Source organism: Marmota flaviventris, chromosome 13 (genome assembly GCF_047511675.1).
Source record: "Marmota flaviventris isolate mMarFla1 chromosome 13, mMarFla1.hap1, whole genome shotgun sequence".
In the NCBI taxonomy this organism is placed as follows: Eukaryota; Metazoa; Chordata; class Mammalia; order Rodentia; family Sciuridae; genus Marmota; species Marmota flaviventris.
This window is the reverse complement of record NC_092510.1, coordinates 21,325,820-21,349,176: the sequence shown is the minus strand read 5'-3', so window position 1 is coordinate 21,349,176 and position 23,357 is coordinate 21,325,820. Positions and strand designations below refer to the sequence as shown.

The 23,357-nt window shown below is 34.0% G+C and overlaps 1 protein-coding gene across 2 annotated transcripts in view; it reads right to left on the bottom strand.

Moving 5' to 3' along the window:
* Nucleotides 1–582: 582 nt before the first annotated feature.
* The window catches only part of Kif27 (kinesin family member 27), an 82,370-nt gene continuing 59,595 nt past the window's right edge, over nt 583–23,357 (bottom strand). For both annotated transcript variants that reach the window (XM_027955618.3, XM_071600532.1), the window contains 5 exons: nt 18,711–18,926; nt 11,726–11,932; nt 9,757–9,955; nt 7,356–7,520; nt 583–1,297 (listed from right to left, as the gene is read on the bottom strand). In XM_027955618.3, the coding sequence (XP_027811419.2) occupies nt 813–1,297; nt 7,356–7,520; nt 9,757–9,955; nt 11,726–11,932; nt 18,711–18,926 (1,272 nt within the window). In that variant the 3' untranslated portion in view covers nt 583–812. The remainder of the gene's footprint in view (nt 1,298–7,355; nt 7,521–9,756; nt 9,956–11,725; nt 11,933–18,710; nt 18,927–23,357) is intronic.

Below are 23,357 nucleotides of genomic sequence, written 5' to 3'. Positions count from 1 at the left end.
GTTCTTTTCCTGAAAGTGCTGAAATAAATGTTTTTGTATTCTTCTATCATTGTTTCTCTCTTCCATGTAACTATCTTTTCTCCCAATTTTGGTAGCATAAACAAAAGACATGTCAAATGCACATGGCAGGAGAAAGATGAAAATTTACATTTCATTATATTAGCAAACCAATAATATAACACTATAAACAGACAACAATTCTAGAAAAAGAACAGAGATTGTTTTTAAAAAATCAAGACTAATCACCTAACTTCTGTGGGCTCTGACACTAAAATCAACTTTAGTCCATAAACCTGGCAGGTTGTCTTAGCCTACAGACTGTATTTTTGGCAAAAAAACTTCATCTGTGCCAAAACATATGCAGCAGGTAACTCCCTCTCTAACACAAGAAATATTTATCTGGATCTTTTAAAAACAGCAATATATTTTTATATTAATATATTAAGGATTATTGTATCATAACATGTTTATAATACACTTTTATATTATATAATAGCATACATTTGAAGGATAATTTAATCTATTATTAGTTTTGTTCTTCCAATATACCTGGAAAATAAAAAACAAATAAAATATGCCTGAAAAAAATTTAAGTATATTTGTAAGTGGGAATATTTAAGTGTTATCAAGTATTGTAAAATGTGTTTATTTAATTATTGTGGAAATGTAAATTAAAACTCCCCAAAATATACAATCCTCCCATTCTTCCTTTATCTGGAGAAGAACTAATGAGCTTGAGCTTTACTTTTAACAAGTTAGAGAAAGGAATCTTTTTACATATCTACTATATTAAAATGTCTATCGTTAGATGACTAAGTTTTTAAGTCACTAGGTTTCATAGACACTTCAATGGAATCAGCAGTCATTGATCCAACCCCAACTCCAAGACTGGAACGTCGTAATGATAGTTCCAAGGCAGAAATCTGACGTAATTCTTTACGACACAATTTTACAGGTGTGATACCATGAAGCTGTTCCACATTTCCCACTGGCTGAATTTGGGATGATGATCTACTGTGAGATTTTGTAAACTGATATTCATCTGTTTCTGTTTTATCCTCATTGCTTAACAGTTGCCCACTAGACGGTGCTAAAGAGCTAAAAATAGAAGGTAACTCTGGGGCATCTTCCCAAAGTTTTTGGGAATTTGGTTGTGTTCTTAAATTGCTTGAAGAACTGTTTACTTCTCTTTCTCTTGCACTTAATTTCATACTTTCAGTTCTGGATGCCCATTTTAATTCTTCTGAAATCACACCTGCCTCTTCAGGGTTCAGGACTCCATCTCCAGCATCATGATCTAAAAATAATCCCAAAACCAAAAATTCAGAGATCATTTCCTTCAAATCAGGTATTTTAATCATAATATCCTAACATAACTACATTAATATTACTCACTATGCTTGTTGTTTGTTTAATGTTTCTTTTAGACACACAATGTGTGAGTATTAATTAATCCACTTATTCCCTGAAAAACTTGGAATCTCTCTATTTGTGTTTCCATGCCTGCCCTCTGCTTAGCTTGTTGCTAGAAAATTTCAAATCCAGCCAAGTGAAAATTTCAAATCCAGCCTCTGTCTTCAAGGACTTGGCATTAAATGTATAAAAAGCTGGTCTTTGGTTGGTTCTCTCAGCATGACAGAAAGGTTCTGATATCCAAATGTACTCAGGGGTGTGTGCCACAACTTCCACCATGGAAATGAAGATGACAGTATACCCTCTCAGTAAGGAACAACCACTAGAATGAGTGATTAGAAGTAAGTGAAAAGACCCAGCTATCCTACTCCTTGGTTTTTACCCAAAGGACTTAAAATCAATGTTTATAGCAGCTCAACTCACGATAGCTAAACTTGGAACCAACCTAGGTGTCCTTCAACAGATTAATGGATAAAGAAAATGTGGTATATATACACAATGGAATATTATTCAGCTTTAAAAAAGAATGAATTTATGGCATTTGCTGGTAAATGGATGGCACTAGAGAATATCATAGTAAGTGAAATAAGCCAATCCCAAAATACCAAAGGCTAAGTTTTTTTCTCTGATATGCAGATGCTAACTCACAATAAGGGTGTGTGTGCGGGGAGGTGGGGGGGACTAGGGAAAAACAGAGTTACTTTAGGTAGAGGGGAGTGAAGGGAGGGGAGGGAGTAAGGGGGGGTAGGAAGGACAGTAGAATGAATAAGACATTATTACCCTATGTACATATATGACTACACGACCAGTGGGATTCTGCATTATGTACAACCAGAAAAATTAGAAATTATATTCCATTTATATATAATGTATCATAGTGCCATGTATTATACTGTCATGTATAACTAATTAAAACAAATTTTAAAAAAGAAGTGAAGAGATCAAAGCTTAGAAATCGTCAAATCATAATATCTATCATCAAAGACAAAACTTGCTTAAGAGAAATACATATAGGTACTAAATCTAATATGATGAATGCAAACTTCAACATATGACAATACATACTTAATATACTTTTAGTTCTTTGAAGACAAAGTTGCGTAGTGACAGACCCCAATTCAAATCTGACCCCCAGATACATTTTATTTGGTCTTTAATGTTAATAATTCTTGACACAAAATTTTAAAATTAGAGTTTCATATAAAATATAGATTTTCAACTTTTCTATAAAAATTAGAAGAGCTAAGAATTTGTGCATAGCAACAGTAGCTGAAAAATTGCCCCTACTCATATAGATGACAACTGTAAAGCCCTCTAATTCTCTTTGGCTTCCTGGTTCCTATAGGCATTCTAGCTTGTAACCTTGGTTTAAAACATTGATTTTTCAGGTTTTGAAGTCCCTCAAAAATAAAAAAACCTGAACGAATAAATGACATAGATCTTCAAATGGAACTAGAGCAGATAACAAGTTGATCATAGATAGTGGCCCCAAACTCTAACTATTGCACATTAGGGTTACCAAGAAGCTTTAAAAAATTCTGCTGCCCAACTCTGAGTGTCATTTTACTTGTAAAGATTTTATGTGAAAGAGCAGAAATGGACCTACTGCCGAGGCTCACTCTCAGGTTCACTTGGATTCTTTATAATAGGAAGTTTCCCACTTGCAAGTTTAAGTTTCCCATTTGAAAATGAAGAAGCAAAACTAGGGAGAGATTAATTTGCCCAAGTTCACACAACTAGTAGAAGAAGTTAAGATTCAAGGGCTGGGAGTATAGCTCAATGGTAGAGCACTTGCCTAGTATGCTTGAGGCTCAAGATTTGATTCCCAGCATTGCCAAAAACAAACAAACAAGGTCTTTTAAAATATTTTTTTAGTTGTTGATATTTATTTATTTATTTATATGTGGGCTGAGAATCAAACCCAGTGCCTCACAAATGCTAGGCAAGTACTCTACCATCGAGCTACAACCCCAGCCCAGGATTCCTTATCTTATATATAGTTTGATAGTGATTTAAATTGGTACAAGAATGGTATTTAAATACTTAAGTGGAAGTGGAAATATTGAGTGGCCATATAAAATTTTATCCTCAAAGTATGTTAAGAAACATATTAACATCATAACTATGACCAACAATTGAACAAGACATTTTACTTAAAATTAATTTTTCTATTTGGAAAAAAATTAAAAGAAGATAAATATAAATCTCATAGGCAGACAACAGAGACTACTATTAAAACCAGTGAACTAAAAGTGGGGTACAGTGGTTTATACCTTAGTCCCAGTTATTCTGCAGGCTGAGGCAATAGGATTGCTTGAGCCCAGGGGAATTACTTAAGCCCATAAGTTTAAGGCCAGATTAGGCAATATAGCAAGAGCATGTCTCAAAAAAATAAAAAGAAGACATTTCGGGGAACTCAGAATTTGATATATTTCAATTACTATATGTTATAATTCAAATAGACTTCATTTAATGTTATAAAATTATATCTTGAGATAGGATAATCCTAACATAAGCTCTATCCTTAACATCACTGAAACTATTTTTAAAACAGGATGAAAATAAGAAAATAATTATGCTAAAATGTAGGTAGATTTATGGATGATTTGTTTTCTGCATTTTCAAAAATTTGTATGACAATGTTATATAATGACATGTTATAGCCAAAAACAGTATTTAAAATGTTTTTAGGTAGAATGGCAAATTAGTGAAATAATATGTTCAACATTATTATCAAGACTAGACTTCTTGGGCAAGTTGGTCAGATAGGTGTGTGTTAGATAGGTGTGTGTTGCATTTTGCACCTCCCCAAGATTATTCAACTTTTTTTATTGTTTCCTTAAAAGACAGAATGAAGGCTGTAGCTCAGCCCACAGAGTACTTGCCTAGCATGCATAAGGCACTGAGTTCGATCCTCAGTACCACATAAAAATAAACAGATAAAATAAAGGCATTCTGTCCATCTATAACTACAAAAAAAAAAAAAAAAAAACACACAGAACGAGAATCAAGGTTTCTGAAATCTGTGTACCACCATACCACTCTGTCATTTTTCAGAAAAAATGTCTAGTAGACTCAGGAGTATAAACACGGGCCATTTACAAACCAGAAGTCTAATTTCAGTTATCTCAAAATTGAAAGTGGGGGATGGGTCTGTGGCTCAGTGATAGAACACTTGCCTAGCATGTGTGAGGCACTGAGTTCGATCCTCAGCACCACATAAAAATAAATAAATAATATAAACATATTGTGTCCATCTACAACTAATAAAATATATTTAAAAAAATTAAAAGTGGGTGAGATTCTTTTGTTTAAGTGATGGGGATTGAACCCAGGGTCATGTACATGATAAGCACCTTGTACATGATAAGCTACCACACTTAGCTATAGAGTGGGTTTTTTTAAAAGGCTAAAATGGTTTTATGTTAATTGCTTTTTCTTTCTTATTTAATATCTGTTTACTTTTCATTTAAAAAAAAATTTTCAGTACTGGAGAATGAAGCCAGGAGTGTTCTCCTTCTGAGCTACATCTCCAACCCTTTTTAACAATGTTATTTTGAGACAAAGTCTTGCTACGTTGCCCAGACTGGCCTGGAACTTATAATATTCCTATCTCAGTCTTCTAGGAACCTGGGATTAGAGGCATGTGCACCTGGCACTTTTTAATTTTTTGCAAGTAATATTTCAAGTAAAAGTTTTAGTTACATATTTCAGGCATTGTTTTTAAGTAATGAGTTGTATAAATAAGCACCTCTGTACTACTACATTGAGAATCAGAAAGTTTAGTCTCCTTAGAAGGATTTGTATGTTTGTATCATATCTCTCTGTATCTCTGTCTCTGTTTCTCTCTCTCTCTTTTTTTTTTTGGTACCAGGGATTGAACTCAGGGGCACTCAGCCACTGAGCCACATCCCAACCCTATTTTGTATTTATAGACAGGGTCTCACTGAGTTGCTTAGTGCCTTGCTTTTGCTGAGGCTGGCTTTGAACTCATGATTTTACTTTTTAGTTGTAGTTGGACACAATACCTTTATTTTTTAATTTATTTTTATGTGGTGCTGAGGATAGAACCCAGGGCCTCACACATGCTAGGTGAGCACTCTACTGCTGAGCCACAACCCCAGCCCAGCATATATCTTTTCATTGCATTTATTTTTTTCACTGAACCCATCTTCTGTGCCCATCTTTAAGCAATTTCTTTTAAAGGTACAAATTAGGTCTATTACTGAAATTAGTGCATTATAATTATATATAGGGGCTCATTGTGACCTATTCATGTATGCCTACAACATAATTTGTTCCAATTAATTCCCCAGTATTTCCCCTTTCTCTCCTCTTCCTAAAAGGTTTTATTTAAAAAAAAAATTTAATTGTAGTTGGAACACAATACCTTTATTTTATTTATTTATTTTTATGTGATGCTGAGGATTGAACCCTGGGACTTGCATGTGCTAGATGAGCACTCTACCACTGAGCCACAACCCCAGCCCCTTCCTAAAAGGTTTTAAAGCCAACTTTAAAGCCAACTTTTCATAAACCATTCTTAAATTGTTAGAATATGCTCCAAAGCAGAGTATTTCTTTTATAAAATATAGACTATTATTTTAGAAATATTGACTCCTCTTTATTTTGATGACTTGAGGGTATATTTTAATCATAGCAATATATTACCTTCATAGCATTTCTTTTTACAGAATATTTTTGTCATGTTTGATAATTTCATTTATGAAGGTGCTAATTCTACTTATCTATATATAACTATGCAAAGAAACATCTTTATCTCAACAATGGGTTTTATTAATTTTTTTAATTTCCAAAAAGGCCAGGATATAAAAAGCCTTGATTTATCTTAGAATACACACACTTTTAACTTTACTTTTTGTATTATCCATTGTACATATTTTTTATGATAATGGAAGGCTTAATTTACCATAAAACAGGAAAATGACAGCTATCTTAAATTACAGGGTTACTTTAAGGATTAAGTGAGTCAAGGACTATAAACAATGGCACATGACAATCAATAAACAATCAAGGTGGTGCATGCCTGTAATCCAAGCGGCTCAGGAAGCTGAGGCAGAAGGATGATGAGTTCAAAGCAGCCTTAGCAACTTAGTGAGCCCCTAAGCAACTCAGTGAGACTCTGTGTCTAAATTATATATAAAAAAGGACTGGGATATGGCTCAATGGTTAAGCACCTCTGGGTTCAATTCTAGGTACAAAAAAAAAAAAAAAAAAAAAAAAAAGCTTCCCACAGTTTTAATGGGTATTATTTTATAGTTTATAGATTAGTTTACAGGCCCTGTGTTGAATCCCCAGCACTGCAAAAAATATATATATTTAAAAATGTAAAATACAGGACTTTGTATTTTACATTTTTAAAAATATTTTAGATAGTTGCACTCCTCAACTATTAAGAAAAATAAGGAGTTTGTAGTGGCAATATACAAACAGTTCTTGAAGTAAAATGAGTAGTTATATAGACACCATTTACTCTGCAGCTGATAACTGTATTTCAGAGATTCATCAATCCATTAAAGAATTAACTCCAGCATTTATACTACACAAGATTATCTGTAGCAACCTTTATTTGGAGTTAATATGACTCTTTGAAATATTACTTCATTCAGCCACATCATACTTTAATTTTCAAACGTGATCTAAATGTTCTAAATGTTCTCCATGATGAATAAACCTTTGACAGCTAGAAAAAAATAAATTTTAAAAATGACTATCTCCTTTACACATACGTATGTGTTCTTTCATTCATTCTTTCACTTCTTGCGGGGTTCTGTCTTATACATGGTGAAAAAACTAGTTTTATCCAGAGAGACAAAGAGAAGTTAAATGTCTCATCCTAAATAACCCAGTCATGGGGAAATCGGCATGATCTCACCAAATGCTAGAAAAACAGTGTTAGCATGACAAGTAACTTGTCTTACGTTCTGACAATGCTAGTTGCCATTGAAATGCTTCCCGTGTCAGTTCTTTAAGTTTCTTCTTAAGATCCCTGCTGGTTTTCTTATAGAAATAAAGATCTTTTTCCAATTGCTGGATTTTATCTTCATATGTTTTATAAGTTTCTATAATGCTTTCTCCATCTTGTTCTATAAAGCAAAAATTTATAGTTACACTTGGTTTTAAATAAATGATTCAAAATTATATTTTAACTTGGCCCCAAACTATCTTTAAAGGGTCACATATCTATTACTTTACTTTAGATGTGTTTTCAGTTACAATTTGGATTCTTCTGCCCATAACATTTTTTTTAAAAGACTGAGCCCTTAATCATTTTCTCTACCCTACCCTCAACAACCTCTATAACTACATGTTTATAAGTTTGCATTTTTTTGCAGTTCATATTAACAAGACTTATCCCTAGAACAGAAGAAGTAGGTGTTTCCTATAAAAAGTTCACTTTTGGAACTCTGTCCACAAGCTGCATTAATATCTTAAAGTTTATATCAGGCATTGTGGTTATATGGAAAGTCTTAAGAGGCCCTAAGAAACATTTTTTTGGCCTTAAGAGCAAAAAAAAACACCCACCATCCCCCCCACCCCCCCCACCACCTCCCCCCCACCAAAAAAAAAAAAAAAAAAAAACGTTAAAAGGGACTAGAGAAAGATAAAATCACATAAGAAAACACCACAGGAAAAGAAGGTAAATAGCCAGCATAAGTTCTAGTTTATGCCAAAATATAACTTAAAGCCTCTAATTACTATTTGTGAATGTCTAACACTGTTCTAGAACAGTAAAATCTAGTATACTGACTTTCAGAAGATACATACTTTTGGATCTACTCAGGAGACATATTTATAAAATGGTCCTACTATTTGTTTTTGTTAATATCAGCTGTTTCCTAAAATTTTATTTAAGTATGCTTGTATAGTTTATCTTGTTATAACAATTGCTTAATGATATCATAAATCAGAATCCACAGAAAGTAGGGCTGGGGATGTAGCTAAATGGTACGGCACTTGCCTAGCATGCATGAGGCCCTGGGTTTGATCCCCAGCACGGCAAAAAAGAAAAAGAAAAAAAAAAAAAAAAAAACCTCCATGAAGTATTAACTTATATCTAATCCAGCTGAAATTAGAAAATTCACAAATTGTTAACATTTTTAGTTACAACTTTGTTATGAAAAACTTGTAGTTATAGAAATGAATGATTTTTAAAATGTCTTTATTTGACTATGGCATGAACTTTTGATGTATAATCCTTGTCACTTTAAAATTCTCTGCACACATCACTTTTAGAGACAACATAACTAAATTAAGGTAAGGAGAGCATGTTTGAATGCAATAATGATGTTGGGATCCTGCCAAGGAAATCCTGTCATTAGTCAATTGGTTGCTAATTAACAATTATAGAATTAATTTCAAGGTAAGCTGCCTCAACACTTAAATTCAAATGTTCTCCAATTTTCTTCTTCCTCAGGTTACTTCTTCCAGATCCCTTTTGACCCATTTTCAGCTGTGGATTCATGAGACTCAAGAACAGTAACATTATCACCTGGCAGTGATTTTGTTGCCATGGCAGCTGGCCATACACCAGGTAATGTGAAGTCCACTTTTTGTGACAGCTTTTTTCTTTCTTCCTTTTTCTTCTTTTTTGTACTGGGAACTGAACCCAGAGTGCTTTAAGCCACATTCCCAATTCTTTTTATTTTTTACTTGGAGATTGGGTCTCACTAAGTTGCTTAAGGCCTTGCTAAGTTGCTAAGGCTGGTCTTCACCTTGTGATCTCCTGCCTCACCCCCTCGGGAGTCACTGAGATTACAGGTGTGCACCACTGTGCCTGGCTATGATAGCTTTCTTTTTGCATCAGAGATGACAGTTGAACAGATACTCATTGATAACTGTGCCTATCAATAGTAGTCTAGTTTTGACCTAGGATACATAACCTTAATGCATAAAATTTTACAATCAACTGAAAATTACAAGAAATATAACTAAGAATGTGACAAAATCTATCACTTTAATTTTGTGAAAGTAAAATAATTAAAGTATCATAGTACTATATTCCTAGGAGATAAAAAAATTTTAACTCTACACTTAAAAGCCAGACAAAATCTCCACATTTCAACATAAAAACTAAACCAACAACAAACAGGATTGTGGTGTGCCCTAATGGGGCAAGCAGAAGGGATGGCATTTCAAGCATGAATAGCCTCGTATCAACTTCAGCTATCCCGAAACATAGTACCAAAACAGGTAAAGGGCAAAAATTTGTGCAAGTAGTAACTGCTTATACATTGGACTATTAAGAAATAAGTTCTGTCCCATTTTCCTTCTTAAATATTCCCCCATGACCTTTATACAACTGACAAAAAGAATAGTTACCTTTGAAATGACGTAATAGCAGTTGCACCTTTTGCTCATGTTCCTTTTGCTGGAGCGTCAGTCTCCGGTCACATTGCAATTTCAGATGTTCCAATGCAGATTCCAACTCACGAACCATATTATCCCGTTCCAGAACCTTCATTTTAATTTCTTCATTCTGTAACTGTTGTTTTCGTTCAGCTTCTCGCAAATTAACCACCTACCAAAGACATTTTTTTTTTTTTTACTTTTTAAGTGTGTTTTAGATAGCCTAACACGATAGATTAATCTACTTTTCTTGGGTTTCATAAAGATGAGCTTCTTTGGGGCTGGGGCTGTGTCTCAGTGGTAGTGATCTTGCTTGGCATGTGTGGGTACTGGGTTCAATTCTCAGCACCACATATAAATAAATAAAATAAAGGTCCATCAACAACTAAAAAACAACGTTAAAAAAAAAAAAGATGAGCTTCTTTAATCTCCACAGTGTAAGTGCTTCCTGAAACATACTGGGTCCCTAGGCAACTACTTTATAATATATCCACAAAATAATCTAATAGTTGGGCGGGGGTCATAGCACAGTAGTACAACAATTGCCTAACATGTGTGAGGCACTGGGTTCAATTCTCAGCACCACAGATAAATTAAAAAAAGAAATAATGAAAGTCCATTGACAACTAAAAATTTTTTTAAAAAGTAATCTAACAGTCTTTTAAATGTGTCGAAATTCTGAATTGGTAATACTTTCATTTTATTATGTCTTTCTAATAATCACCCCTTCAAAACTTTTTAATTCCCTACTTTAACCCCAAAATGGATGTTATGAATAAGTGGCAGAATTTTTTAACTATAAACAAAGAGGTTCAGTTTCAAGCTTGTATTTCATCTGTTGGGTTCTTTTTTGATATGAAGTAAAAATACTTCAGACACAACATTAGTATCATAGAACTTGTCGATAATTTAATGACCTCCCCATCAGAACAATACTATTTCTACAAAGGATCAGAAAATCCACTGATCTTGGCTAGAGTATCTTGGGGTAAGAACTCTTGCTTCAAGGGTAGCCTAGGACAGTCCTCCATTATTTTCTGCCCTCCAAACACACAAAAATAGAATGCACTCTCATCAGTAACAATAGTTTACTACTGACTGATTATCCACAAAGAGATTGTATATAACATTTTCATCTTTATTTCATACAATTAGAACTTTTAAAAACTTCAATGTTTTGTGTTCACCAACTATCTGATATTCCCATAAACTGAACAGACTTTTCAGAGACAAGAGTTGTCTAACCTGCCATACTATGTATTTTTTTTTTTTTTTTTTTTTGCATCTCTGGAAATTTAAACCCAGGACCTTGTGCATACTAGGCAAGTGCTCTACCACTGAGCTATATCCCTACCCCTGTAATATATATCTTAAGTGAAAAAGATATTAGAGAAATGATGTGATGGTTCTGAATGCTATGAAACACCTCTGGATCTCTAAACTGTCCAATTCATATAAAATATTTTAATTGATTTAAGCACATTCAAGTTAATAAAATCTATTATTGTCTTTGCCATTGATGCATCACTTCATCTCCATTTCAACTCACACATTATTCAAGAAAGTACAGGTTTACCTTGCCCTGTAGCATTGAAAGAACTAAATTTCGGAGAGACCTTTATTTTTCAGGAATGCTGCATAGCAACATCCAAATCTGGAACCAAAAAATAATAAGGAAGTTTGGTTTTTAAAACTATATCAAAGAGGCCTTCTATTGAAAGGCCCTACAATTATAAGCACCTCACAAAGGTAGGCTTACAAATTTGGATAATCACAAAGTTTCAGATGACAACATTCAGTAGTATAAAGAGAAAACATGCTTAAGCATGTAATTACACCATAAAATCTTTCAATCTTTCCGTTTCTTTAAAAATTCAACATAAATATGGGGAACATCTTGACCCCTATTGATAAGATAAATACTGTTCTTTCAAAACAATACCTTATTGAAATATCTGAAAAGAATAGCTCTAATATCAACAGGATTCAGGCAAGTTAATTTTTCCAAAACATTTGCTTCACTATGAGAAAGATTTTGGAGTGATGCTCTAAGCAAATTCTGGCGACTCCGGATACTTTCATTCTTGTATTCGATTGCAGCTTCCAAAGCTTCAATCCCTTCTTCAAGCTGGAAAAGAACATGTTCTTCCTAGATATAATACAACAGAAATCACTCATTTAAAATGAAATACTAAAACCTGGACTTTGTCATATACTCAGATCTTACTAGGCAATTTGAGTTTAATGGACATTACTACTCTTTTACTATATTTTTTTAAAAATATTTATTTTTTAGTTGTAGTTGGACACAATGCCATTATTTATTTATTTTTATGTGGTGCTGAGGATTGAACCCAGGGACTTGCACATGCTAGGCGAGCGCTCTACCACTGAGCCACAACCCCAGCCGTTTTACTATATTTTAATCAAATAATGTTTGAGTGGATTATGGTAGCACAACCTGTAATCCCAGTGGCTCAGGAGACTGAGACAGGAGGATCACGAGTTCAAAGCCAGCCTCAGCAAAAGTGAGGTACTAAGCAACTCAGTGAGACCCTGTCTCTAAATAAAATACAAAATAGTGTTGGGGATGTGGCTCAATGTTCAAGTGCCCCTGAGTTCAATACCCAGTACCCCTCCCCCATAATAATAAGAATGTTTTGAGTTCTGTTATGCCATACGATACTGTGTATGTGTGTGTGCATGTATATAAAACATATAATCATTGAGTCTTTACAGTAAATCTTGTATAATAAAATGGAATTGTTTAGGTGAGTACTGTAACATTCCAAGGTCATACAACAAACGCAAATCACCTAATCAAAGGAATAAACTGGAAGGCCTTAGTCCACAGAATTAGCAGTTCTGTCATCTTCCTCCACCATTCCTACAGTTGCAATTTATATATATTGTCACTAATGAGATCTAGAGACCCTTGTTGTCCCTCTAATGATCTTTTAAAATAATATACTGCTAGGAGAGAAATAAGAAATAAATTTAGAATAAATTATTAAGAACTAGGAATAATTGGGGATTAGCTCAGTGGTAGAGTACTTGCCTAGCATGGGCAGGGCCCCGAGTTCAATTCCTAGTTCTGAAAAAGAATTAGGATATCAAAGGAAAGGCTCTGGAGGGAAAATAATAGTATGGCTTAACAAAGGTACTAAAGATTTAAGGACATGAAACATTTCATAAGATGCCCATGAAAAATACAGGCATTAAAAATAGTGAGAGCAGCCAGTGCACACCTATAATCCCAGCGGCTCTGGAGGCTGAGTCAGGAAGATTAAGAGTTCAAAGATAGCCTCAGCAAAAGCAAGGTGCTAAGCATCTCAATGAGACCCAGTCTTTAAATAAAATACAAAATAGGGTTGGGGATGTGGCTCAGTGGCCAAGTATTCCTGAATTCAATCCCTCGTACTCCCCCTCCCTGAAAAAAAAAAATGGTAGAAGTGTATGATATTTTTTCACGTATCAGAGAAAATTTCCTTTGTAGGAAAAAAATACCAAAACAAAACAATGACTCCCTGTCTGAAAATTATCCAGTTCTTTGAACTATCCAAATACATGTTATTGGAAGTGGAGGGAATAAAAATTTCTGATAAGAAATTATTTGAGATTTGTGAGACCTGGATATGTTCCTGTATTCCTATACTTGTTGTAGAGGTCAAATTCCATAAACTAAATTCCAGATGGCAGATTGTCCTATACTTGTATCCTTACTGCGAGCATAGTACCTACCACATAGTTTAAACTCTGGAAGTGTCTACTGAATGAGTTAATGGAGAGGAAAAATTATATTTTCATATGTCTTTGGCTGTTTTTTCCTACTCTACCCCTCAGCATGACAAAGGAAAATAATGTGAATATTTCCGGTCTACCAAAGGATGGAGTGACTTCTGGAACTTCATTTTAGGAAATTCAAGAAACAGGTATGTAATAACATAGTCTAGTGGGAGGTTGGATAATACTTATTTTTAAAACCCATTTTATAAACTCTTCTGGAAAAATATTTTCAATATTCTCTTCCTCTTTGTAATCACTAACCATCAGGAATTCAATGATTTCATAATTGCTCCAAAAGGAACAAATATATTTATTCACCTTTTTAAGATGAAAAAAAAACTTTAAATAATGAAACTTTTTTAAAATGTTTTTTTTTTTTTTTGTAGTTGTAGATGGACAGACTGCCTTTATTTTATTTGTTTATTTTTATGTGGTGCTGAGGATCGAACCCAGTGCCTCATGCTTGCTAGGCAGGCACTCTACCACTGAGCTATAGCCCCAGCCCAAATAATGAAACTTTTGAGTAAGCACTGAAATATGTATCTTTCTCTATAAATTAAACGAATGTTCTAGGCATAAAACATAGTTCAATTCTAAGAGTGAATTATCCAAAGAATATATTGGACTTTTAAATTTATACTGTGATTATATTTTACCAAATGTTAAGAGTTTGCCTGTATACATAGCTGTGGACAATTTAGTATAAATTTAGTTTCTGGTTTGGGAACTAAGTTAAGAAAATACAGAGCTAATATAAAGTAGTATAACTTCAGAGATGTGAGGATAGCCCACTCTACTGAGCCCACAGCTTATAAGTGGTGGTTTTCTCTAATTTAGCAAAGATGTAGGTTGGTTGACAAGATAAATGACCATGGGAAACTCTTCTGGGATGAAAAATTTACCACAACACAAACCACAAATTACTAAAAAGTTAACTGTGCTTTACAAAGTACATTGCTTTTCAAACTTTAATGAACAACAAGAACTCTGTTACAATTCAAACTCTGATTCAGCAGATTTGGGTGTGGCCTGAGGATCAGTACTTCAAAGAGGCTCCCCCATGTGATGCTGTTGCTGCTAGTTCAGAGACAAGCAACAAGGACCTAAAGTAGTGGTCTGCAAACATTCTGGATTACACATCCCTATCAGCAGAAAATAAAACAAAAAGCTAACAAAAACTTTTGAGTAAGCACTGATATATGTATCTTTCTCTATAAATCAACAAATGTTCTACACATAAAACATGAAATTGAATGTTTAAAAGATGAAATAAACATAATAATTCTTATATTTTCTTCCTGGATCCCACTTACTTAGTAGGCAACAAATAGCTCTGTACTATTAGAAAACTGGAGTTTCAAATAAATAAATAAATATCCTTCAACCCCCTCCCCCCCAAAAAAAAAGAGAGAGAGAGAACTGGAGTTGCCAGGCGTGGTGGTGCCTGCCTGTAATCCCAGCAGCTCACGGGGCTGAAGCAGGAGGATCTCAAGTTCAAAGCAAGACCCTATCTCTAAATCAGATATTTTTTTAAAAAGGGCTCGGGGCTGGGGTTCAGTGGTTAAGTGCTCCTGAGTTCAATCCTTGCTACCATAAAGAAAGAAAACTGGAGTTTATCCTGCCATCTGCAGCAACATGGATGGAACCAGATGACTATTAAATACGCAAAACACAGAAAGAAAAATATTGAACATTAACATTCATTTGTGGAAACTAAAAACTGATCATACAGAAATAGATCATACTGTACCTGTCACTGTATGCTAGGAAGGGTAAGTAGGAGAGTTGACTAACAGATACCAAAATACAGTTAGATATAGGAATTAGTTGTAAGTTTCCTTAGATCACAGTATGATACTTAGCCTACAATAATTTATTATCCATTTGAAAATAACTAGAGGAAGAGATATTATAATATTTGAGATGTAAATGCTAATTATACTGATTTAATAATTGCACAGTGGATTCATGTAGAATAAATATAATATTTATTTATTCATTTGTAAATAAGAATATGAGAAAAATAAATATGCATCAAATAAAACAGAAACCTAGAGTTCAAATATTCTTTTTTTAAAATTTTAGTTTCTGAATTTCAAAAAAAAAAAAAAAAAAAAAAGAAGTGATCTGTCCTTAGTAAATTGTTAGGTAATCCTCTATTAATACAGTGATCTATTAGTAAAGTAATACAGTTAGAAAAAACATTTTAATTTATTGTGGAAAGAGAAAATAATTTTAAGTAAGTTTAAAGACATCAAGATAGCAAATCATTCCACCTAGATTTTACTGGTCTTGTGTTACTTTAAAAATCTCATGTTTCTAGTCATCTCCTACTGGCAAATCTATTTGGGAATATTAATCTTGATTTTCAAATAGTGGTAAGAGCAGAGCCAACTTCAGAGCTAAACTAAGGAGAACAACCATGCAAAGGAAAAGTATACAGGAGTTCTCAAGACTAAATGGAACCCTAACAATTGTGGGAGGCTCATCACTCCCTCAAACTAATCTAGAATAGCTGCTAATCAGGTATTATGTTTGGTGCTATATTTTCACCACAGATCCATAAATAGTTTTGTTTCAGAACTTCACATGAAATAGAAGCCTTAATGTTTCTTGATAAGGGACCTCTACTCTTCTCCAAACATAATTTGCTTATTCTCATCACTGTGTCTTATTTAACAATGTTCTGTCTAAACTGGACTTCTGTCTTATATCTCATAGTACATGTCATGTTTTTTTTGTTTGTTTTTTAAGTTGTAGGTGGACACAATACCTTAGTTTGTTTATTTATTTTTACCAGGTACTGAGGATCAAACCCAGTGCCTCACATGTGCTAGGCAAGTGCTCTACCACCGAGCTACAGCCCCAGCCCATGTCATGTTTTTTTATAATCCAGCTCAAAATCCACCAAGACTGCCTTACTCCATCTTCTCACAAACCATCACTGCACTGCTTTGCATAAATAATGTAATGAGGATAGCTTAACTACGTTATCCGTAACATGCTTTTTTTATGTTCTTTGGAGTTTTAACATTTCTTAGATTTCCACCTCTGGAGAATTTTTCTTACATTTCTATCTCTTTATGAATTTCGCAAGGGAAGCATGATACTTTCTACTTCTCTTATTTCCTTCATGGGCCCACTAGCAGTCGTGGATCAGCAAAATTCCTTAAATACTTAATGTTTTCTGCATACTTTGCTCTCACACTTTCAAATGTAGGGCTCCAATTTAACTGCTTAGGACAGCTAGGTTCTGTGAGCCTCTGCATAGCTACCTAAGGTAAGTTATAAAACAGGGCAGTAGAAGTAGATAATATTCCTCCAATCAAGTTAGTTTTAATTACTTGCATCAATTCAGTGAACAATAGTCTAATTTCATGCTGCCCTTTCTCTTGTATCTTCTTCACTAGTCCCCTTACTTCCTCTTTCTTGCCTCCAATCTAAAACATGACAAAAGTCAACAAAGCATGTAAGGAGCTGGGGATGTGGCTCAAGCGGTAGCGCGCTCGCCTGGCATGCGTGCGGCCCGGGTTCTATCCTCAGCACCACATACAAAACGAAGATGTTGTGTCCGCCGAAAACTGAAAAATAAATATTAAAAAAAAATTCTCTCTAAAAAAAAAAAAAAAAGGTGTTCTAGGAATACTACATGATGCTATTATTAAAACAAGTTCTTTAAAAAAAAGCATGTAATTTCCAGCAACTTAATATAATTTTCTCTTGCTTTGATAATGACAGGACATAAATAACAAGTAATTGCAGATGATTGGTGTTGTGGCTCAGTGGTAGAGTGTTCACCTAGCATATGTGAGGCACTGGTTTTGATCCTCAGCATCACATAAAAATAAATAAATAAAAAAGTTATCATGTCATCTACAACTAAAAAAATATTAAAAAAAAAAAAAAACAATTGCAGGGCTGAGGTTGTAGCTCAGTGGTAAAGCGCTTGCCTTGCACTCGTGGAGCCCTGGGTTTGATCCTCAGCACCACATAAAAATAAATAAATAATAATAAAGATATTGTGTCCATCTATATATATATATATATATATATATATATATATATATATATATATATATATATATATATATAAAACAACTGCAGTGAAAATCAGGCTCAAAAATTCACCTCTGTCCAATAAAGTAAGGTACAGGGATCATATCAACTGAAATAAAAATTTTTAAAAAGATGTTAGTCTGGCTGGATGTGGTGGCACATGCCTATAATCCTAGCTATTTGAGAGACTGAGGCAAGACTTGATATTTTCAAGTCACAAGTTTGAAGCCAGCCTTAGTGAGGCCCTGTCTCAAAATAAAAAATAAAAAAAGAACTGGGGATGTAGTCAAGTGATAGGGTTCAATTCTCACCATACTATGAAAAAAAAGATAATAAAATACATAGTCTTTGACAATTTGATAGCCAATGAATGAATCATCTTTATATAGTTCTTAAAAATGGAGGTGAGAGGAGTCATATGTTCTCCTAAATAAAAACTATAACAAAAGATATTTTACTAGGATTTGAATTTCTCTATTTGTTCAGACATAGTGTAGAATATGCTCTCAAACATCAGTCCTTTCTCAACCAAGCTTCCATGGAAAAAATTAACCTTTGTTTTTATTTATTTTTATTTTTAAAATTTTTTATTGATGCATTATAATTATATATATATATATATATAAAGTTGGATTAATTACTCCCCTAATAGTGGGATTCATTATTAACATATCTGTAAGAATTAACCCTTAAGGTCCTACTATCATTTACATTCATAGAGAGAAGGCAGGTGCCCTTCTTGGAACAACTGAGAAAAGAGTCCCTCAAATCATATTCTTTGTTCTGTGATTTCAGATGAAAAACCCCAGCTGAAAAGGTCACACTCAAGGACAATATTAATTTCCTAATGCCTGGCAATGGCAGGAAGGGACACATTCATGGAACACTATATAAGAACATCTGTCTCTAGTCAAGCATGATTTATGGTGCCAAACAGATGCCAGATGAACTCATTAAAGCTGACAAAGTCTCAAGAAAGCAATGTTTACCAGATTTATCATTTTTATGATTGTAAGAGAACAAGGAAATCACCCAAGTCATTCATCATCATACAGCACTTCCAGTTCCAAAGAATACTGACTTACGTCGGGTGATAGCACTCTACCATTTTTAACTTTTTCATCCACAATGTTTCTTCGACTCTGGAGCTGATCCTTTTCTTTCTGGAGGGCTTGAACTTGTTCTGAAATCCTTATTTTCTCCTCAGCTGAGCTGCTCTGGAGTTGAATACTCTTTTCACACAACTCTTGGTCCAACAAATTCAAGCGACTTGATATTTTCAAACTATCTGTGTTTAAGGCCTAAAAAGACACAACCCCCAGATATCCCAAAAACAGTTACCAAAAATCCACACTACTTATAAAGTAGGAAAAACAGAGAAATTACTTAATGAACACATTTTTAGCTTTCACATTATTATTTTCTCCCATGGGTTTTTTTTTTTTGGAGAGTCAATCTTAAGTTGAATGCCTTAAAAAAAAAAAAAAATGAATTTACTACCAAGAATACCTTGGCTAGTGTTTTTCCTTTTTTATTATTTTCTTAATTGAACTTTATTCTTTCTTAGTTTCTTTTTTTTAATATTTATTTTTTAGTTGGACACAATACCTTTATTTTGTTTATTTTTATATAGTGCTGAGGATCGAACCCAGGGCCTCACACGTGTTAGGCGAGCGCTCTACCGCTGAGCCACAACCCCAGCCCTTTCTTAGCTTCTTATATTGTAGAATTGCTACAATTTCCTAGAGGTTGAGATTTGATGTATGGGTAACGTACAATTGTTTTTATTCTTATTTTATTCTGATCAGAAAATATGGAGAAATCTGGTCAGATTTATGGAGATGTTTATTATAGATTAATTCAAGATAACTTGTGAAATATTTTTATCACAGTAATTTATATATATATATATATATATATATATATATATATATACACACACACACATACAGATATAGATACATATGTAAACACACACATACTGCTGCCATATGGTTTATAATATACACATGTATATACTATGAAAAAATTTATCATTTTGAAAAAGTAGTCCTTTGTCTCAACCTTTTACCTGTGGCCCACTCCCCAGAAACAGCCTCCTTCAACAATTGTTTATGTTTATGTCCATATTTCTAAATAACATTAATTTTAGATATTGCCTACTGTCTGTATATTATGGGATTTAGTACTCTTACACCTCCTCTTCTTTACTTCTTCTCCACCTCCATTTTCCCAATGTAAGTTATATTACAGTTCTGAGTTAAATCAATATTTGATTACCTTTTATGACTTTGTGACTATCATTAACTTGATTATGACCTCATGGCTATTAGTTCACAGCTGAACTAATATTAAAATGATCATACTTCCATTTGATATAATTTTTTGTACCTTACAACTAATTCTTCTTCAATAAAAGTATAAAATTCCTCTCTACACTCTTCATTTGATCAAACTTATCAGGAAATCTTTTCAGACCCCTTTTGTCCAGAAACAATTTGTCTGGGGCCTTTATCCTCCTGATCTCCCACTGGGAAGTATACTACCAGCATTCCAGTGAGGGTCAGGAAATGCATGTCTCAGAATTCATATGTAGACTTGCATTTGTTCCCTGTTTTGAGTATTCTAATTGATCCTGACCCTTTGCTGGGCCTGGTTCAATCTTCAGAAAATAAATCATATTGTCCCAGGGCAAAAAAGAATACGTTCCTTCAATATACTGTTTCTAGCCTATGCCTCACTTCAGCCTTGTGAAAATCTCAGCCCATTCATTTGATGTTATATGTGAATTACATTCCAATACAGTTGATATTTTTTAAAAAGCTAAAGGCTTGGCCCTCATTTGTGCTCCTCTCTCTATGTACTCCAGTCTTCTGTTCTACTAAGACAGTAACCACTCATCTATCTTCTTTGCATCTAACAGACTTTTTTTTTTAATTCTTGTTCTCTGGTACTCCTCTACTTTCTTTACAGCTTTCTTCTGAATATCAGCTTTAATGAGATATAATTCGCATGCCATACTATTCTCATCAATTTAATGTGTATAAATTGGTTTTAGTAAATGCAGTTTTGCAACCATAATCAATTTTAAAAAATTTTCATCATCTCCTCGAAAACAAACTCCATACCCATTAGTAGTTATTCCATTTCCTCCCTAGTCCCTTACCAACCTAGGCAACCACTATTCTACTTTTTTTTTTTTATTTAGAAACAGGGTCTCTCTCTTTTTTTTTTTTTTAATATTTATTTTTTAGTTATCGGCGGGCACAACATCTTTGTTTGTATGTGGTGCTGAGGATCGAACCCGGGCCGCATGCATGCCAGGCGAGCGCGCTACCGCTTCAGCCACATCCCCAGCCCAGACCTTTTTTTTTTTTAAAGAGAGAGAGAGAGAGAGAATTTTTTAATATTTTTTAGTTTTTGGTGGACACAACATATTTTTATGTGGTGCTGAGGATGAACCCAGTGCCCTGCACGTGCCAGGAAAGTGCGCTACTGCTTGAGCCACATCCCCAGCCCCAGCACTATTCTACTTTCTATCTCTATGGAATTACCTATACTGGATAATTGATATAAATGATATTATACAATGGTGGTCTATTATGACAGGTGTATTTCACTCATAGTGTGTTTTTTTAATTAATTGTTTTATAAGACAGTGGAATGCATTACAATTCTTATTACACAAATACAGCACAATTTTTCATATTTCTTGTTGTATACAACATATATTCACACCAATTTGTGACTTTATACATGTACTTTGGATGATCTCCATCACATTCCACCACCATTTCTAACTCCATACCCCCTCCCTTCCCCTCCCATCCCTCTATCCTAACTAGAGCTCATCTATTCCTCCCATGCTCCTCCTCCCTTACCCCACTATGAATCAGCCTCCTTATATCAGAGAAAACATTCAGCATTTGGTTTTTTGGGATTGGTTAACTTCACTTAGCATTATCTTCCCTAACTCCATCCATTTACCTGCAAATGCCATGATTTTATTCTCTTTTATTGCTAAGTAATATTCCATTGTGTATATATGCCACATTTTTTTTTTTTTTATCCATTCATCTGATGAAGGGCACCTAGATTGGTTCCACAGTTTAGCTATTGTGACTTGTGCTGCTATAAAATACATTGATATGGCTATGTCCCTGTGGTATTCTGTTTTTAAGTCCTTTGGGTATAGACCCAGAAGAGGGATAGCTGGGTCAAATGTGGTTCCATTCACAATTTTCCAAGAAATCTCCATATTGCTTTCCATATTGGCTTCACCAATTTGCAGTCCCACCAGCAGTGTATGAGTGTATCTTTTCCCCACATCCTCACCAACACTTACTGTTGTTTGTATTCATAATAGCTGGTATTCTGACTGGAGTGAGATGAAATTTTAGAGTAGTTTTGATTTGCAATTGCTAGCAATGATGAACATTTTTTCATATATTTGTTGATTGATTGTATATCATCTTCTGAGAAGTTCAGGTCGTTGGCCCATTTATTTATTGGCTTATTTGGTTTTTTAGTGCTTAGCTTTTTAAGTTCTTTATATACCCTAGGGATTAGTGCTCTATCTGATGTGTGAGGGGTAAAATATTTGCTCCCAAGATGTAGGCTCTCTATTCATCTCACAGATTGTTTCTTCTGCTGAGAAGAAACTTTTTAGTTTGAGTTCATCCCATTTATTGATTCTTGATTTTAATTCTTGTGCCAAAGGAGTCTTATTAAGGAAGCTGGGGCCTAATCCCACATGATAGAGATTAGGGCCTACATTTTCTTCTATTAGACACAGGGTCGCTGGTTGTGTTCCTAAGTCCTTGATCCTTTTTGAGTTTTGTGCATGGTGAGAGAGATGGGTTTAATATCATTTTGTTGCATATGGATTTCCAGTTTTCCCAGCACCATTTGTTGAAGAGGCTATCTTTTCTCTAATGTATATTCTTGGCACCATTGTCTAATAAAAGATCATTGTAATTTTGTGGGTTAGTCTCTGTGTCCTCTATTCTGTACCATTGATCAGTCTATTTTTGCGCCATTACCATGCTGTTTTTGTTACTATTGCTCTGTAGTATAATTTAAGGTCTGGTATAATGATGCCAACTACTTCACTCTTCCTATTAAGGACTGCTTTAGCTATTCTGGGTCTCTTATTTTTCCAGATTAATTTCATGATTGCTTTTTCTATTTCTATGAGAAATGTCATTGGGATGTTGATTGGAATTGCATTAAATCTGTATAGTGCTTTTGGTAGTATGGTCATTTTGATAATATTAATTCTGACTATCCAAGGTCTTCTTTGATTTCTTTCTTTAGGGTTCTCACAGTGTGTTTTTAAGGTTCATTCATGTTGTAGCTGGCATCACTAATTAATTACTGTAAGTTGTCAAATAATAATCCATTGTATGAATAGATCACAGATTGTTTATACATTCAGCAGATGATGAACATCTGTATTGTTTTCATTTTTAGCTGTTATGAATGATGTTGATATGAACATTTACATTTGAGATTATATATGGATATATGCTTTCATTTATACACCTAGGAGTGGAATTTCTGGGTCACATATTACCTCTAATGTTTAACCTTCTGAGGAACTACAAGATGGTTATCCAAAGTACCTGCACCATTTTACAATCCTGCCAGTACTGGATGATCTATTTTGAATTAAATTTGTGTATAATGTGCATATATTTCCTTTCTGTCATTTTAGTGGGGTAATATGTATG